Below are 14,838 nucleotides of genomic sequence, written 5' to 3'. Positions count from 1 at the left end.
AATTAAGGGAAAAGATATTAGAATTTTTTCTGACAGTCAGGCTAGTCTTAGGTCATTACAATAAGATTTGTCAACCTCACGACTGGTGGAGGAAACTGTGGATATTATCAATAGGATCTCTTCCAGGTTTGAGAACAAGGTAACCCTTATTTGGATACCAGCACATAAAGGACACCATGGCAATGAAGAGGCGGATAGCCTGGCCAAAGAAGGCAATAATACTGCGTTTGTCGGGCCACAACCGGTATTACCTCACGCTATGAGCATAGCGAAAGAGAGTATTAAAAACTGAGGCACGAAACAATTCTTTAAGGAGTGGAATCTATCTCCGGACACAGGCAATCGAAAGAGTTTGTTAAGGTGATCAAACCAGCAGAATGGAAATGGCTATTCTCTATCTTAAGGAAGGGAATTAGGAGGCTGATATGTATTCTGACGGGCCACTGCCCACTGAGAAAACACCTCTTCGTAATGGGTATCCTATCAGATCCCTTTTGCCGCTTCTGCGAAATAAAAGAAGAACCGGCAAGGCACTACCTCGCAGAGTGTGATAAGTATGCTAGGTCCAGATTTGAAATCTTTGAAGGAGCGGACATCACCAAATCACTCTCCGAGATAAAATGGTCCAAAATCTTGGGGTTTGTGAACAAGTCCAAGAGGTTTATGCGGGACACGTGAGCCGACCAAGTCCCGGACCTTTTGGGGATGGGGTACGAGTCTACCCAGGCATTTAACCCCTCGGGTCTTGGTCGCCCACCCTGCATAATATATATATATATATATATATATATATATATATAAAACCAGTTACTCACTCATTAGTTGATCCAGATCCAAACAAAATCTTTCCCACCTGAGAGAGAGATCTATCTTCGATCCATGATGTGCCATATTTAGGGCCGCTTCTTGAAACTTGTGCTCTGTGTGTGTGTGTGTGTTAAATTTAAACAATGTTTGTAAATCCCAGGCCCTGAAGATGATCTCAATAAAGATCGAAACGTTGGCACGGTAAAGAAAATGTTTTTCTGAAACCTACATCACGCGATTTCAGAATAATCTTGTGCTATCTTTTCTCCAACGTTCTCTATTACCTATGACCACATGGAAAGGTCGGCCAAAGTTGAGTTTTTCTTTCAATCTCGTTTATTTTAATTCCCTCCAGAATTTTATGGTGGCTAGTCCTTAGATCTGGCTTTATTTCCTTGTATCTTAGGGGTCTGTTGGCACTCTCGAAACACTCCTGGTCGAGTGCGGTTTACATTGATGCAGTGGGGTAAGCTTGCCCCTGTTGTAATAAGACAAAAACATTATTTGATTACAGGTCGAAATTGTTAGAACAACATCAATGTCTATACTACTGGCACAATTATATCAACACTACAACCAATGAAATCGAAATGTGGGGGTCACCATGCGTACAAACCTCCAAAGAATTCAGTCTTCAAATTTAAAATGCTTGGAAACATGCTTCCATGCTCGCTTTATCGTATCTAGCTTCACTATCCGTACAACCCTCGAATCTCATTCTAACCCTTTAATCCAACTCATTTCAACCAGAACCCTCCCGAAAACCCTCCAAGACTCCTAAGCCACCAATGGTCTCGTGATGTCCTCCGTCGCGAGGAAGAATTCATAAAACCCTAGACCCTCATCCCAAAACTCTAGTCTAAACCCTTTATACTTCATTTTCTCTAAGATCACTAACTCGAATTAACAAATTAGACAGTTAAAACACAAAAATCAAAGATAAAAAAGAGCTGATGTAACACAAAAAAATCCATATCGTAAAAAAAACTGGGATGCTCTGATATTTTATTATATATAATATATATATTTATTGATTACTGTTAGGCAGCAGAAGTGGAATCGATTTTTTGACTCGCAAATATAACCAGGCGAAAAACAAACGAGAAAAAAAAGGAAAACTCAAGCTATAATCTCGAACACCTGATGCTTCTTACAGCAGAACCCGAGTAACAACGAGAAAAATTCTTTTCCGTCGGAAGATATTTTCATCTGTAAATCGGTAAATTAAAAGTTATTTAAAAAAATTAAAATTTTACAGTACCTCGTATGCCCTGAACAGCAGATACAGCTCCCGAGGTTTGGCGTCCATGGGAAGTCCGCTGACGAAAAGTGTACGAACCTGCGAACAAATTAAATTTGAAGTTGAAAAAACCATATTTTCGTAATGTACAGAATTGTCAATGTAAAACTTAAAGAGCTTTATAATAATCGGAATAAATGATCGTTTTTTAGATTCCTATGGGTTGACTTAATTTTGTCTCATGAATGCTTATTACCAGTATTTTCGAAAGAGGCCAAGATGGATTACCAGTCTTTTTCATTATTCATTTTTGACAAAAAAAAACATTTCAAATAGGCTCGATTGTATCCGAGTTTTCAATGGTAATTTTGTTAACGGCCCGTGTAGATGTCCTGAAATGCACCCTAATGCTCGTCCCTACTTAACGGAGGAGCCCCTCAAATAGCATAATTAGCATAATTACAGCCTTGTTAACATTTAGGCAAAGTTTAATATGCTTTCCGAGGGTGACATGTGATTTTTATAAGGTAACTGAAAATCTATTCATGGTTCCTAATGGTGACGCTCAGTCAATAAAATGTTCATTCTTGAAAATGTAAAAACCGAAAAACTTATTTAAATTTGTGAAAGCTTGTTGGTTGAATTAGTTCAATATTTTTATGATGTTTAATCAATCGCCTAATGTTGCTATACCTTTCAGACTTACGCGTATTGATATTTCACCGTTTTCCTTGAATGTCTCCAACCTCACAATTAAATCGATATCGAATTGCGGATGAAAAGAATAGAAAATTAAAACGAACAGTCCAGAAAAAGCTCTAGTTCCGTAAAAGAATACATAATCATGAAAATAATTGCATACGCTGCTAACATACACAATTAAGGTTAAATACCAGCATAACTAAGAATGAGTTTAATAATCACAAACAAACTAGGATGGATCATAACGTACTTATAACCATGATAATCTGTCTACGATTAATGTATAAATAATCTGTCATGTGAACAGACGTCAATACTTCAAGAGGTTATTCTACATGTCAAATTGGGCTAAAAAGTTTCTATCGTTTAAATTCTGATTTATTCGGTATATTTTACTTTTCAAGTTAATTCAACCTTTCACAACTTCATTCCATCAAGTCCCTCGAATCTCGTCAAATTTTAATCCTGCTGTAAATTCGATTACACCAATGAAAAGAACATTAAAAATCTCATTGGATTCGTTCTATTACTGTAATCTTAAGAAAAAAAAAAATTCCGCCCAGTTTGAGAGTGGAAGGGAACTTGAAGGTGACCATTTTGAACCTTTAACATTTAATTTATTAGAAATGTGTGGTGTTTAGTGACCGTTAGTCAATGATCCTTCGGCGATCGTGAGATGCGGTCTGGTGTGAAGTAGGTTTTAGAAAAAAATTTTCTCTATCGTGCCACGTTTCGAGGTTTATTGAGATCATCTTCAGGGTTAAAAGTGTTTGTTTTCTGCGCAACTGTGTCATTCTTCTGTGTCACGGGCACTCTCAACACGATACACAACAATGCCACAATTATGCAGAAAACAAACTCTTTGAGCCCTGAAGATGATCTCAATAAAGATCGAAACGTTGGCATGATAAAGAAAATGTTTTTCTAAAACCTACGTCACACCAGACCGCATCTCACGATCTCCGAATAATTAATTATTAGAAGTTGATTGTTTTTTTAAAATTTATGTTCAATTGTGAATCAAAAAGTTGGTTTTGTTTGTTTTGTATTACATTTTTACTATAAGTTTCGAAATCCTAATTATTACTTGTTTTTAATGGATTTAAACAAAAAACTAATTTTTAGAAATTAAACATTAATTTTACATTGGTACTTACTGACCTTTGAAAATTAATTTCGTTACAGCTCATAAATAGAGGCAAACGCGTCAAAAAAGTGAAGAGCACACCATCAAATTCCGGAAAATGTACTAGTTAATGGCAGAAGCTCTACAAAGTTCATTGAAAGTATAAGTTATTACTTTACCAAGAGGTCCTCAAATTCTATATGGACATACGGCATCCAGCTCAGGGGCTGAGCCAGTACGACCAACTGCCAAATCATATAAAGGATAGAGTATTGAGAAGCATAACCAATAAACCACAATGCAAAAGAAATTAAGACTAATTCCACCGTAACCTCAAAATGTAAATAGTAGCCAACCATCAAAAGCTTAGGTGACACGTCAACGTAGTAGCAGTCCACCTGTGTGACGACGAACATACGACTCAAACGCTTCAAGCCATATGATTTACTGCTGGTGTAGTTATGAGGTGAAAGTGTGATTTAAGAACGTAAATAACCTGTAGAATACCTATATATTTATATAAGTTTAGTAGTCTATGGTAGTTATTGCAGTTATTAGTCAGTATTTTTAGAAATGTTAGTATATTTAGAAAAAACCTGTATGATACCTATATAAGTAGTTGTAATAGTCTATGATAGTTATTGCAGTTATTAGTCAGTATTTTTAGAAATGTCAGTATATTTAGAAAAAACCTGTATGATACCTATATATATATAAGTAGTTGTAGTAGTCTATGATAGTTATTGCAGTTATTAGTCAGTATTTTTAGAAATGTCAGTATATTTAGAAAAAACCTGTATGATACCTATATATATAAGTAGTTATAATAGTCTATGGTAGTTATTGCAGTTATTAGTCAGTATTTTTAGAAATGTTAGTATATTTGGAAAATCTTTGAATAAGATCTTCGGAAACTCGTAAAATTTTTATTCGAAGCGATATTGTTATATGGTTAAGTTTACAATAATAAAAATAAAGAAATAAAAAATTAATCTCATAAAATTTTCAACGCTCTTTTTATTGTTATTATATGAGATACAACTACATGGAATAAAGTTAGAAAAACGACGTAACTTTTTTTTTTATTACATTTATTTGGTATTTACAACTACAAGTGATATAAATATGTTCGTATATGTTGATTTATAATTTGAGGATCTGTAGAAGAAGTTGCCCGGTGGTAACACTCCTTCACACCAGTATCTTGTTCAGTCTTCACACAATGAGAAGGTCTCGGGGCCACTTTCGCTTCAATCGTCTTGGAGAATTTTCAGGTAGGGTAGGAAGTGATAACTGTTGTACTAATAGATTATTGTGTGTGTTCAGTGATTGATGAAATTTTTATAGCGGATTTTGATGAGTTCATGTACAAACGGGATGTGTAGGTTTTTATGGTGTAATTTGAAACGTAAAAAGTAGCATTTAAATTTGACTGAGAATTTTAGATTGGATTGATTGGAGACATTGGGAATTGGAATCTTTGGTTGAGCCCCACACTTCACAAACCTACGCCCAGAGAGATCTAATCACTGTCTGGCAAATTAAGAGTTTGTTTTCAATGTTTAATTTTAATCGTGAGTCGAGTAGTCTTTTTAACAATTTATTACGCCGGTTTGTTTGCTGTCTTTTCAGTCTTACATGGGGATTCCAAGTCAGTCGTTTATCCATGAAAAGACCAAGATAACGCACAAGGTCAGTGGTAGGCAATGGAATTCCATTTATACTCACCGCATGACAGATATTTTTACGTAAGGTAAAATTGATCTGTGTGCTTTTTGTTAGGTTTACCTTTATTTTTCACTTTGTGAACCATATTGTTAATTCATTCAGGTGTTGTTGTAAGTGTTGAGTGTTAATTGAGGGGTTCGAATTGCGTGTAAGAATCGCTGTATCATCAGCGAATGTGTGTGTCCAAATGTTAACATGTGTAGGAATATCTGCAGTGTATATGGAAAATAGAAAAGGGCCAAGTATGCTTCCCTGAGGAACACCCGCCCTAATGCGTATATAAGGTAAGAATTCAGTTCCCTGATGGACTCGACAAAATCGATCTCAGTATAAGATAGTAATTCTCCAGACTCGATCGAAGGCCTGTTCAAAATCAAGAAAGACACCCAAGCAATGCTGTTTTTGTTCGAGGGAAGAGGCTATATTGTCAGCCACACGATGTAGTTGTGTCTGTTCTGGAATAATATTAGAATTTTCAATTAACATGAAAAGTGAAATATCTCGAATATTTCAATTTCGAATAAGAATCAGACTTTGGACAATAGAAACTTTATACTTTTGGTAAAAAATGGTTGTAGTCAAAAAATTTCGGAAATACAAAAATCCACCTTAATTACGTCTATAGAGAATTTTTACTCGAATTTGACATGTAAATTAACCTTCTGATGTATGGACTTTTCATGGGAAAACCTATATATTAATAAACCTCATTAACGTGCAGTAAACTCAGATGAATTCAGTAGAAGAAGTTTTCAAAAGTTTAAAACCGCCATGAATATGTTCACAATAATGACGCTTGGATGGATCTTGGCATATTGCTGAATTATTAGCAAAACTGGAGGAAAAAACAAGTAGCCTAAGTAACACCAACAACTTTACACCTTTTTAAGAACAGAAGGAGTGATTTCATGCAGAACATTGCATATTCCATTTAGAAAAGGGCGAAAGTGTAGCATGTGCTTTGTTTTGACTTCATTACAGTTCGTTTTGTTTTTTAAAGTGGGACCAAGCTTAGCTTAAAGCTGCTTTTTACTCTTTGACTGACACTGATATCATTCCGTTTGAAAGCTCAGAAGGGCTCATTACCGTTTGAAACCTACCATTAGTTCTAATTGCGAACTTACCCGGCTTATGACTAGCAAAGCCACATTGAATAAATACACAGATCTCGCGATAAAATAGGTAATGCAACACTTTCATTTATAACACCTTCACAAATTCTAAAAGGTAAAAAAATACATTCTGAAAGAAAAAAGTATTAACTTTACATGTAATACGAAAACTACCAATTTTAATATATATAATTTCTGATTCAACCTAAAGCATGCTCTTTAAAATACCTTGTACCTTTCCTCCAACCATACCGATAAACCGAGAGGCATAGGGCACATGTTTTAGGAGTAATCTTGTCCCTTCCATACCACCTCAGAAATCCTATCCTTCTGTCCTTTACCAACGAAGAACCCAAGGCACTATTCTCTGATCCCGATCTTGCAACTCCTTCGGCGTAGCTTCAGTTAGACGTCCAGCGAAAAAATGCTCTCATGTTACAATTATTATCCGAATAAAACCCCTAAACGTAAAATATTCATTATACTCTTATATTGAAAACCACGTACGGCTACCTGAGGTTCTATTACGAAATTGAACAGTCTAACTACCGAAAGAAAACTTAACGAATCGACAAAAATCAAACTGAGAATCAACAAAACACTCCAACGATTTGGACTCCCAGACTAAAATTTGGACCACTGCTAGCTAAACTTTCCGATACACAAGTAATACAGTACTGCGCTTCGAAAAATTTCTTAGAATCACAGTCCTCAAAATACTCTTTCAATTACTATTTATAAAAAAATATTCCAGCTACCACGATAAACTATCCTCTCACCCTAATCCACTAGTCCATCCATATCCGACATAATCCACCCCTATATCCCCTCAGGGGTAAAGCGGCCTCGGGACATCCTCGTCAAACGTTCGGACAGCAGAAAGGTCGTTAACCCCCTCAAGACTTTTAACCAGTGACAAATGGAAATATTGTTTTTTTGTAAATATATTGCTGTCAACTTATTCCAAAATCGGAAATTTTGTTGTTATCAATCATTTTATTCTGCCTAGTCTAGCCGGATTGGTTTGTCAGATGCGTTTCGGCATTTCGCCATTTTCAGTGTATCTTGGCAGACAAAATTCCAAGCCAATCACCCCGCAGATAATATAAAGAAATCTTAAGTACAGAACATGTATAGTTTACAGACGGTTATGAATATTAAAAACGAAAAAAAAGCGAATTACAAAAACAACCGTCTTTAACGAGGGGACTTTATAATTAGAGGCAGTTTTGGATTATGATTTGAAGATTTTCAGCCGTATTGTTAGCGAATCCCTTGGTTGTGAACCCGATTGAAGAAAGATTTGAACAAAGGTTACACAGATTGGAAAAGTTTCTTCATAATCGGTAACGATTTTCATCAGCAAAATACCCAAGAAAGAAGTCGATTTGTTACGGCCTCCACGAACTTTTGGCCCGAAAATAAATTATACTGAAACCGAACAAATCCTATAATTGATGCCGTCTGTAATTGACAATTTTCTAAATAGCAGATTTTACACGACATTAACTGTCAACCTTGTCAATAAAAGTATGATAGTCAACAGCAACTTGTTAAATAAAAGGCATATGTTATTATTTGGCAGCATATCAGCTTAACACCAATAAAACTATTATTGCTCGCTGTTTATTGGATCCAATGTTCAATTCGTGCTTAGCATCAAAATTCATATAATTTAAAAGTAGACGATTAACGATTAAACATTACCGGTGTCACGAGCTGTCATCTTTCAAACAAAGAGAACTCCGTATTTCCGTAAAAAGTAAGAAAAAATAGTGTCTTGACTTCATTTGTATGTAATCAAGAATATCTAAAAACTTTCCGATCTTCTATGAACGCCGGAAAATCTATTATCTACACCAGAAATAAAAAAAAAACACATACAAACAACGGTAGGATAAACAAGCCAGAAAATCAGTAAATGAAATGTTAAATGGTAATTACGTCGTTGGTGAGTGTATTATTATCCATTTGTTTCCGCTGGGGTCGTCATCGGTCCGATGCATGAACAGCGACTAGCAACCCTGTTAAGCAACGTTCGGCCAGTGCCGTTCTGAAACCTCCTGTCCAGCGCATGCCAACTAACGTGGATCGCATTCATATTTAATCTTCGATTTAATTTACTCCCAACAAACGAGATGTATTGTCCGAACCCTTCTCTGGTACAACTCTGATGGTTGTTTCGACACGGGAGGCTGGGTGGGACATTTGCTCCATCAAAACGAGCGCGGGTCCATTATAACGAAAATTCCCTTCCCCTCTCCATAAAGCATGCTGATATTGTGAAATATGCCAATTCCTTTAACGCGTAGAGTTCGCAAAAAATAAATAAATTTAACTGGTCACAAGGTGGCATTTCGCTAAATAATTTAGCGAAAAGTGAAAATAACACCAGTAATCGCTGAAAAATAGGCGAGGAAATACGAAATAGAGAAAATTGAATGCGGTAGAATTTTATTTAGTCAAAAAGGAAAATAAAAACCAAAAAACGAACAATTAAACGGGATGAAGCCTAACAAAAAAAACATATTTAATAAACATACGAACAGCAGACCTGCTGGTATGCACTGAACGTATGAAAGAAAGAGAAAGGGAAAAAATATGGCTGACATGATATGACTTTGTTCCGTGCAGAATTTAGTCTTCTGTTCTCCTCTTACAGAGCACGGGTGCTCAAATAATGCAGAAAGGACATAAAATACAATACAGCCAAGGAAGAAAAAGAGGTGGAGGACGAGAGAGAGAGAGAGAGAGAGAGAGAGAGAGAGAGAGAGAGAGAGAGAGAGAGAGAGAGAGAGAGNAAGAGAAGGAGGGGAAGAGAAAGAGAGAGAGAGAGAGAGAGAGAGAAGAAATACAAATTAAAACCACTTTAAATTTGTAAAAAATATGTGAAATTTGCTGCAGAATTCAGGATATCCTTTTGACAAGATAAATTAATGACGAGATAAATTAAAGAAGACAAAGATTTTTCTAGACAGCTAGAATATCAACTGCGGACATAGTACCATATCCATAGTGTACTTATAGTTACACAGGCAGACTCATAGACACGTTAAATGGTATTGCCAACGTACGAGAGGTGAGTTCAGTGGATGCAATAAGATCGAGGATCTAAAATGAAAGCTAAGCCCGCAATTCTCGCCAGCTCTGTCGAAGAGTCAGAATTGTTCGCCGTCGCAGTTGTGATGATTCTTTCCAATAGATTTACGTTACACAAATTGCACAGCACTTGTAACATTAGGTTAAACGTCCTATTGCCGTAACTTTAGAGCGGAAATAGCCTTGATCTGAAAATTTATACGAAAGGAAATATAAAACCCATGCCCTGAAGATGATCTCAATAAAGATTGAAACGTGGGCACGACAAAGAAAATCGTGAAAGAAAATCTTTTCTAAAGCCTACGTCAGACCAGACCGCATCTCACGATCTTAAAATAATCATTAACTAACAGTTACTAAACACTATTGTTTATACATTGATCAATAAAATTGTAAAAAAATCCATATTCGTTTAGTGGTCATATTTGACATATTAATTATTTAAATTAATTATCGAAGTCAGGATAATTCAAGTGGTTAGAGCAGAGGTGTATTGAGCCAAAGGTCTTGGGTTCGAATCCAGCTCTTGATATTGATTTTTCATTTCAACGAAATAGCTTAGATAAAAAGAATAATTAATTGGAATTGTAAAAAATGCACATTTTCCAATTTTTTTAATATTCCATTGCATTGGATAATTTTTATTGCAGAAAAGCTCACTCTTTTAACTTCTGTAGCATGTAGCATGCTTCTTTTAATTTGTTCAGTAGAACATAGGTGGCGTAATGTAATATATAATTAGTACAATGTAGTTGGAATAATTATTCTATTGTACTTATCAATTAAGTAAAATACAGTTAAATGATATTTCCCGTGCAGTTATTCTTTAACGAGCTCCCTTTTCCGTTCAAATTTTCACTAATTTTGTCTTGAAACAAATAAAATGCAAAGTAAAAAGTCCGGATTCTGCTTAAAATACAGGAATTGTAAACGAAATTTTTTAGTCTAGCTGACTACAATATATTGATAGCATAGCGGACAATAAAGCTTTAATAAAAAAAAGCTAGATTTTAAATTTTTTTGTAGTTTCTTATGCCGAGAGATTTCTCTATTTTCATATCACTTTTATCCGATTTGTGTACGAGTCGAGACTTGTTTTATTCCTGGGTATTTCCTGAAAAGTGTTGATAGAAAAATATATACTGTGTTGTCGGGTTTGCCCGAGGGGAAACTTCCGCCTCACGCTCCGAAAGCGGCCGGACGGATCAAAGTTTTCCAAGTGTACCGCCTCGTTGCTTGAAACTTAATTTCTCCGCCTGGCCCCCCTCAACGTCACGCATTATTCCTACAACAGATGGCACGCGTTTGACTGACAAGAAGGCCAAGGGTACGGAAAAAAGAAAAAAAAGGGGATCGTCCGAGGGTAAACACTAGGCGGGGTTGGAGCGTGTAGAAGGATAACGATATCATTGACATTAACCCCTCAAACCCACCCCTTTTTGCTCGCTATTCACCGTTGGTGGATTAGGGTGGAGAAGGTTGCCACGTGTTTAATGGCAAGAGAAGGTCGTAATTTAAAGAAAATACAACCGACGTGAAATATACTTACAACATATATTTACTGCAAAAACTATGCCTTTCCCATGGAGTAAAGCTAATGCAATCTACTGTTGTTAAAATAGTACAGAATACAAACAGTGCCCTTTTCGCCTTCAATTTTTTTCCTTCCCAATAAAAACAACTTCCAAATAAACTTACTCATAAGGATATCAAAAGATACTCTAACTGTAAAGCCCTGAAGGACCCTGAACATCTTTATGTTGGGTTTTCTATGATTTTATTAATGATCGGCCTTAAACATTTTAATTATACACTAAAATGGATAAGGACAAGTAGAAACAAAGTTCTTTCGTCAAGAATATTCTACTCATAAGGAATTTAAAACAGTAATTGTTATTTTACAGGCTAAGAAATAGGAATGACTTCACGTTTTTGAAGCCTTTGGTTTGAATGAAATAAAAACTATTTTCTACTAGAAATGATATATGTATATACTCTCGACACGACACGGAAGAATGGCACAATTACACAGAAGACAAACACTTTGAGCCCTGAAGATAAAGATCGAAACGTTGGCGCGATAAAGAAAATGTTTTTCTTCGGGATGATGACGTGAGAGTGCGATTAGGGGTGGGGACGTGTTGGGACGGATGAGGTAGAGTGTTAGGGATGGTTTACAGGGATAGTAGTAGTTTTACAGACAGTCACGACGAGAAGAAGATCGGAAAGACGAAAAAGACGTGTGAAAATTAAGTGAAATTCAAAATTGTTTGTAATTGTAGTATATTTGTCTACTTTTCATAAAGTAAATTGAACGAGTCGTTTGTCCAGCCCCGACATATATATATATATATATATATATATATATATATATAATATCCTTTCCGAATTAATTAGCTGGAAGATAGAAGCTGTATATACATATATATATATGTATATATATACACACGTATATATGTATATATATACACATGTATATATGTATCTCTAGCACAAAATGGACTTATACAAACCCCAAATTAATTTTGGCTAGGAATGGCGTGGTGGTAACAGGTATGATATAGGTTTCTCATCTAGCTGTGTTATGACACTAAGTTTATTATTTTAAAGGAGAAGCAAAATATAGGATTGTATAATTCGATTCTGGGAATTTCCGGAAAATAACACAAATTTTTTTTTTTAGAGAGAAGCCCATATTTTTATCGTACAGTCCGATTCTAGATCTAATTTTATGCCACTTCTGAATGGACAATTTTGATAGGGTCGACCATTTCTATGTTATGCCCGTCGGATGCCGTGTGAAGGGGGTATGCTTTTTGTAAAAATGGCTCACTCCTTTATTTCGAAAACGATTACCTTTAGCAAAAAATGATCTTATACAAACCCCAAGTTACATAACTATGTCTAGAAATCGCGTGGTGCTAATAGATTTGACATAGGTTTCTCATCTAGCTGGGAAACGACACTAACTTTTTTTTTAATTAGAAGCCTATATTTTGATTGTAAATTTCGATTCTGGAATTTCTGGAAAATTACACTAACTATTTTTTAATAAGAAGGCCATATTTTTATTGTACAATTTGATTCTAGAGCTTATTTTATGCCACTTTTACTGAATGGGAAATTTTGATAGGATCGACCCGTCGGATGCCGTGTGAAGGGGGTATGCTTTTTGTAAAAATGGCTCACTCCTTTATTTCGAAAACGATTACCTTTAGCAAAAAATGATCTTATACAAACCCCAAGTTACATAACTATGTCTAGAAATCGCGTGGTGCTAATAGATTTGACATAGGTTTCTCATCTAGCTGGGAAACGACACTAACTTTTTTTTTAATTAGAAGCCTATATTTTGATTGTAAATTTCGATTCTGGAATTTCTGGAAAATTACACTAACTATTTTTTAATAAGAAGGCCATATTTTTATTGTACAATTTGATTCTAGAGCTTATTTTATGCCACTTTTACTGAATGGGAAATTTTGATAGGATCGACAATTTCTGAGTTATGCCCGACGGAAGACGCGAGGGTATGCTTTTTGTAAGAAGATAGTCCAACTCCTTTATTTCGAAAACGATTGGCATAGCAATGGTCTTATACAAACCCCAAGTAAATTACGTCTAGGAATAGCGTGGTGGTAACAGATTTAACATAACTTTTTCATTTAGCTGGGTAATGTCACTAACTTTATTATTTTAAATGAGAAGCACATATTTTTATTGTACATTTCGATTCTAGAGCTTATTTTATGCCACTTTTACTGTACGGTAAATTTTGATAGAATCGACCATTTCTGAGTTATGCGCGACGGAAGATGCGTGAGGGGGATTATGCTTTTTATAACAACAAGATGACCCTCCCTGTTTTAGATTTAAAATGTAGGGGTTTTTTACTGGCCTTATACTGTGGGAGCGTATTTGAGCATTAAACATAAATAACAACATAATATCAGCTGGGAGTACCCTCTTCGCGCGATCTCAACAGAGTAAAAGTATGAGGAATTAAAATATATATATTAAAAAACATGCCTGTGTGTATATTGTGAAAATTCATTTTGAGATTTCTTCGCTTCCGAGAACGGCAATATTTCTCATAGATCAAAGCATTAAGGAGCATCTAGAAAACCTAAGCTTAAATCTTCCAACGTCACAAACAGATAAAGGTAGCTTTGCCTCCATACTTTTTAAACTTAACAAATAAAAGGGTAAATAAACAGGAATCACACTAATAAACTGATGAAGATGGGGAAAAGCTGAAACGACATCGTCAGGGCAAAATAGATAAGTAATATGATCGGAAATAGTATAGAAAAAGGTGTAGAAACTAAAACATGTCTAGACGACAAAAGAAGGGTTATAAGTCAGCCCAAAATGATCGGAAACAATGAACCTAACAGTTCATCAACACGCAGAGCACATGAGGAGATTTCAGCAAAAAATATGTCACAATTTTAAGCTTGATAATTTTTATAAGTATTATTTTAATACTATTACAGTTCGTTGTCCGATTGACCAATTAACGTTTTTCAATTAATTGACCTTTATGTAAGTTATTGGTTGAGAAAAAAGGCATTGACACGAGCGGGATTCGAACCCAAGACCTTCGGCTCAATACACCGCTGCTCTACCACCTGAGCTATCGTGACTTCGATCCACTCGGACACTAACTTCCATTCCCAACCCAGCTTTCGAATTTTCCCTCCTTTTTGCCATTTTTCAATCGAGGGTTCGAATCCCGCTTGTGACACTGACTTTTTTATCTGAATCAATACCTTACATAAAGATTAATTAATTGAAAAAATATTATTTTAATTTTAATTTGTAATTGGGAATACGTTAAATAAATAAAAAAAGAAGGTAAATACTCCAAAACGAACATTTAAAAACTTACCGAATATATTTAATTTTAGCCGGATATCAAAAGAAGCTTTATATTATTAAATTCTTTTTTAAGCCGTTCTACGAGACAGTAAGATTTCCGACTTAATTTACGTTTGTAGGATTAAAGAATGAAGGAATATTGA

The 14,838-nt window shown here is 35.3% G+C and overlaps 1 protein-coding gene across 10 annotated transcripts in view; it reads right to left on the bottom strand.

Moving 5' to 3' along the window:
• LOC106670422 (protein couch potato) overlaps nucleotides 1-14,838 on the bottom strand; it is a 463,537-nt gene that overhangs the window by 35,197 nt on the left and 413,502 nt on the right. For 9 of the 10 annotated variants that reach the window (XM_014400741.2, XM_014400737.1, XM_014400744.1 and 6 more), the window contains one exon: nucleotides 2,069-2,146. In XM_014400741.2, the coding sequence (XP_014256227.1) occupies nucleotides 2,069-2,146 (78 nt within the window). Of the gene's footprint in view, nucleotides 1-2,068; nucleotides 2,147-8,659; nucleotides 8,724-14,838 lie in introns of those variants that run through there. The other variant, XM_024225920.1, reaches the window with a different exon arrangement.

Source organism: Cimex lectularius, unplaced genomic scaffold (genome assembly GCF_000648675.2).
Source record: "Cimex lectularius strain Harlan isolate CLEC.00 unplaced genomic scaffold, Clec_2.1 scaffold103, whole genome shotgun sequence".
Classification (NCBI taxonomy): domain Eukaryota; kingdom Metazoa; phylum Arthropoda; class Insecta; order Hemiptera; family Cimicidae; genus Cimex; species Cimex lectularius.
The sequence above is the reverse complement of the archived record's forward strand: the minus strand, read 5'-3'. Positions and strand labels throughout refer to the sequence as shown.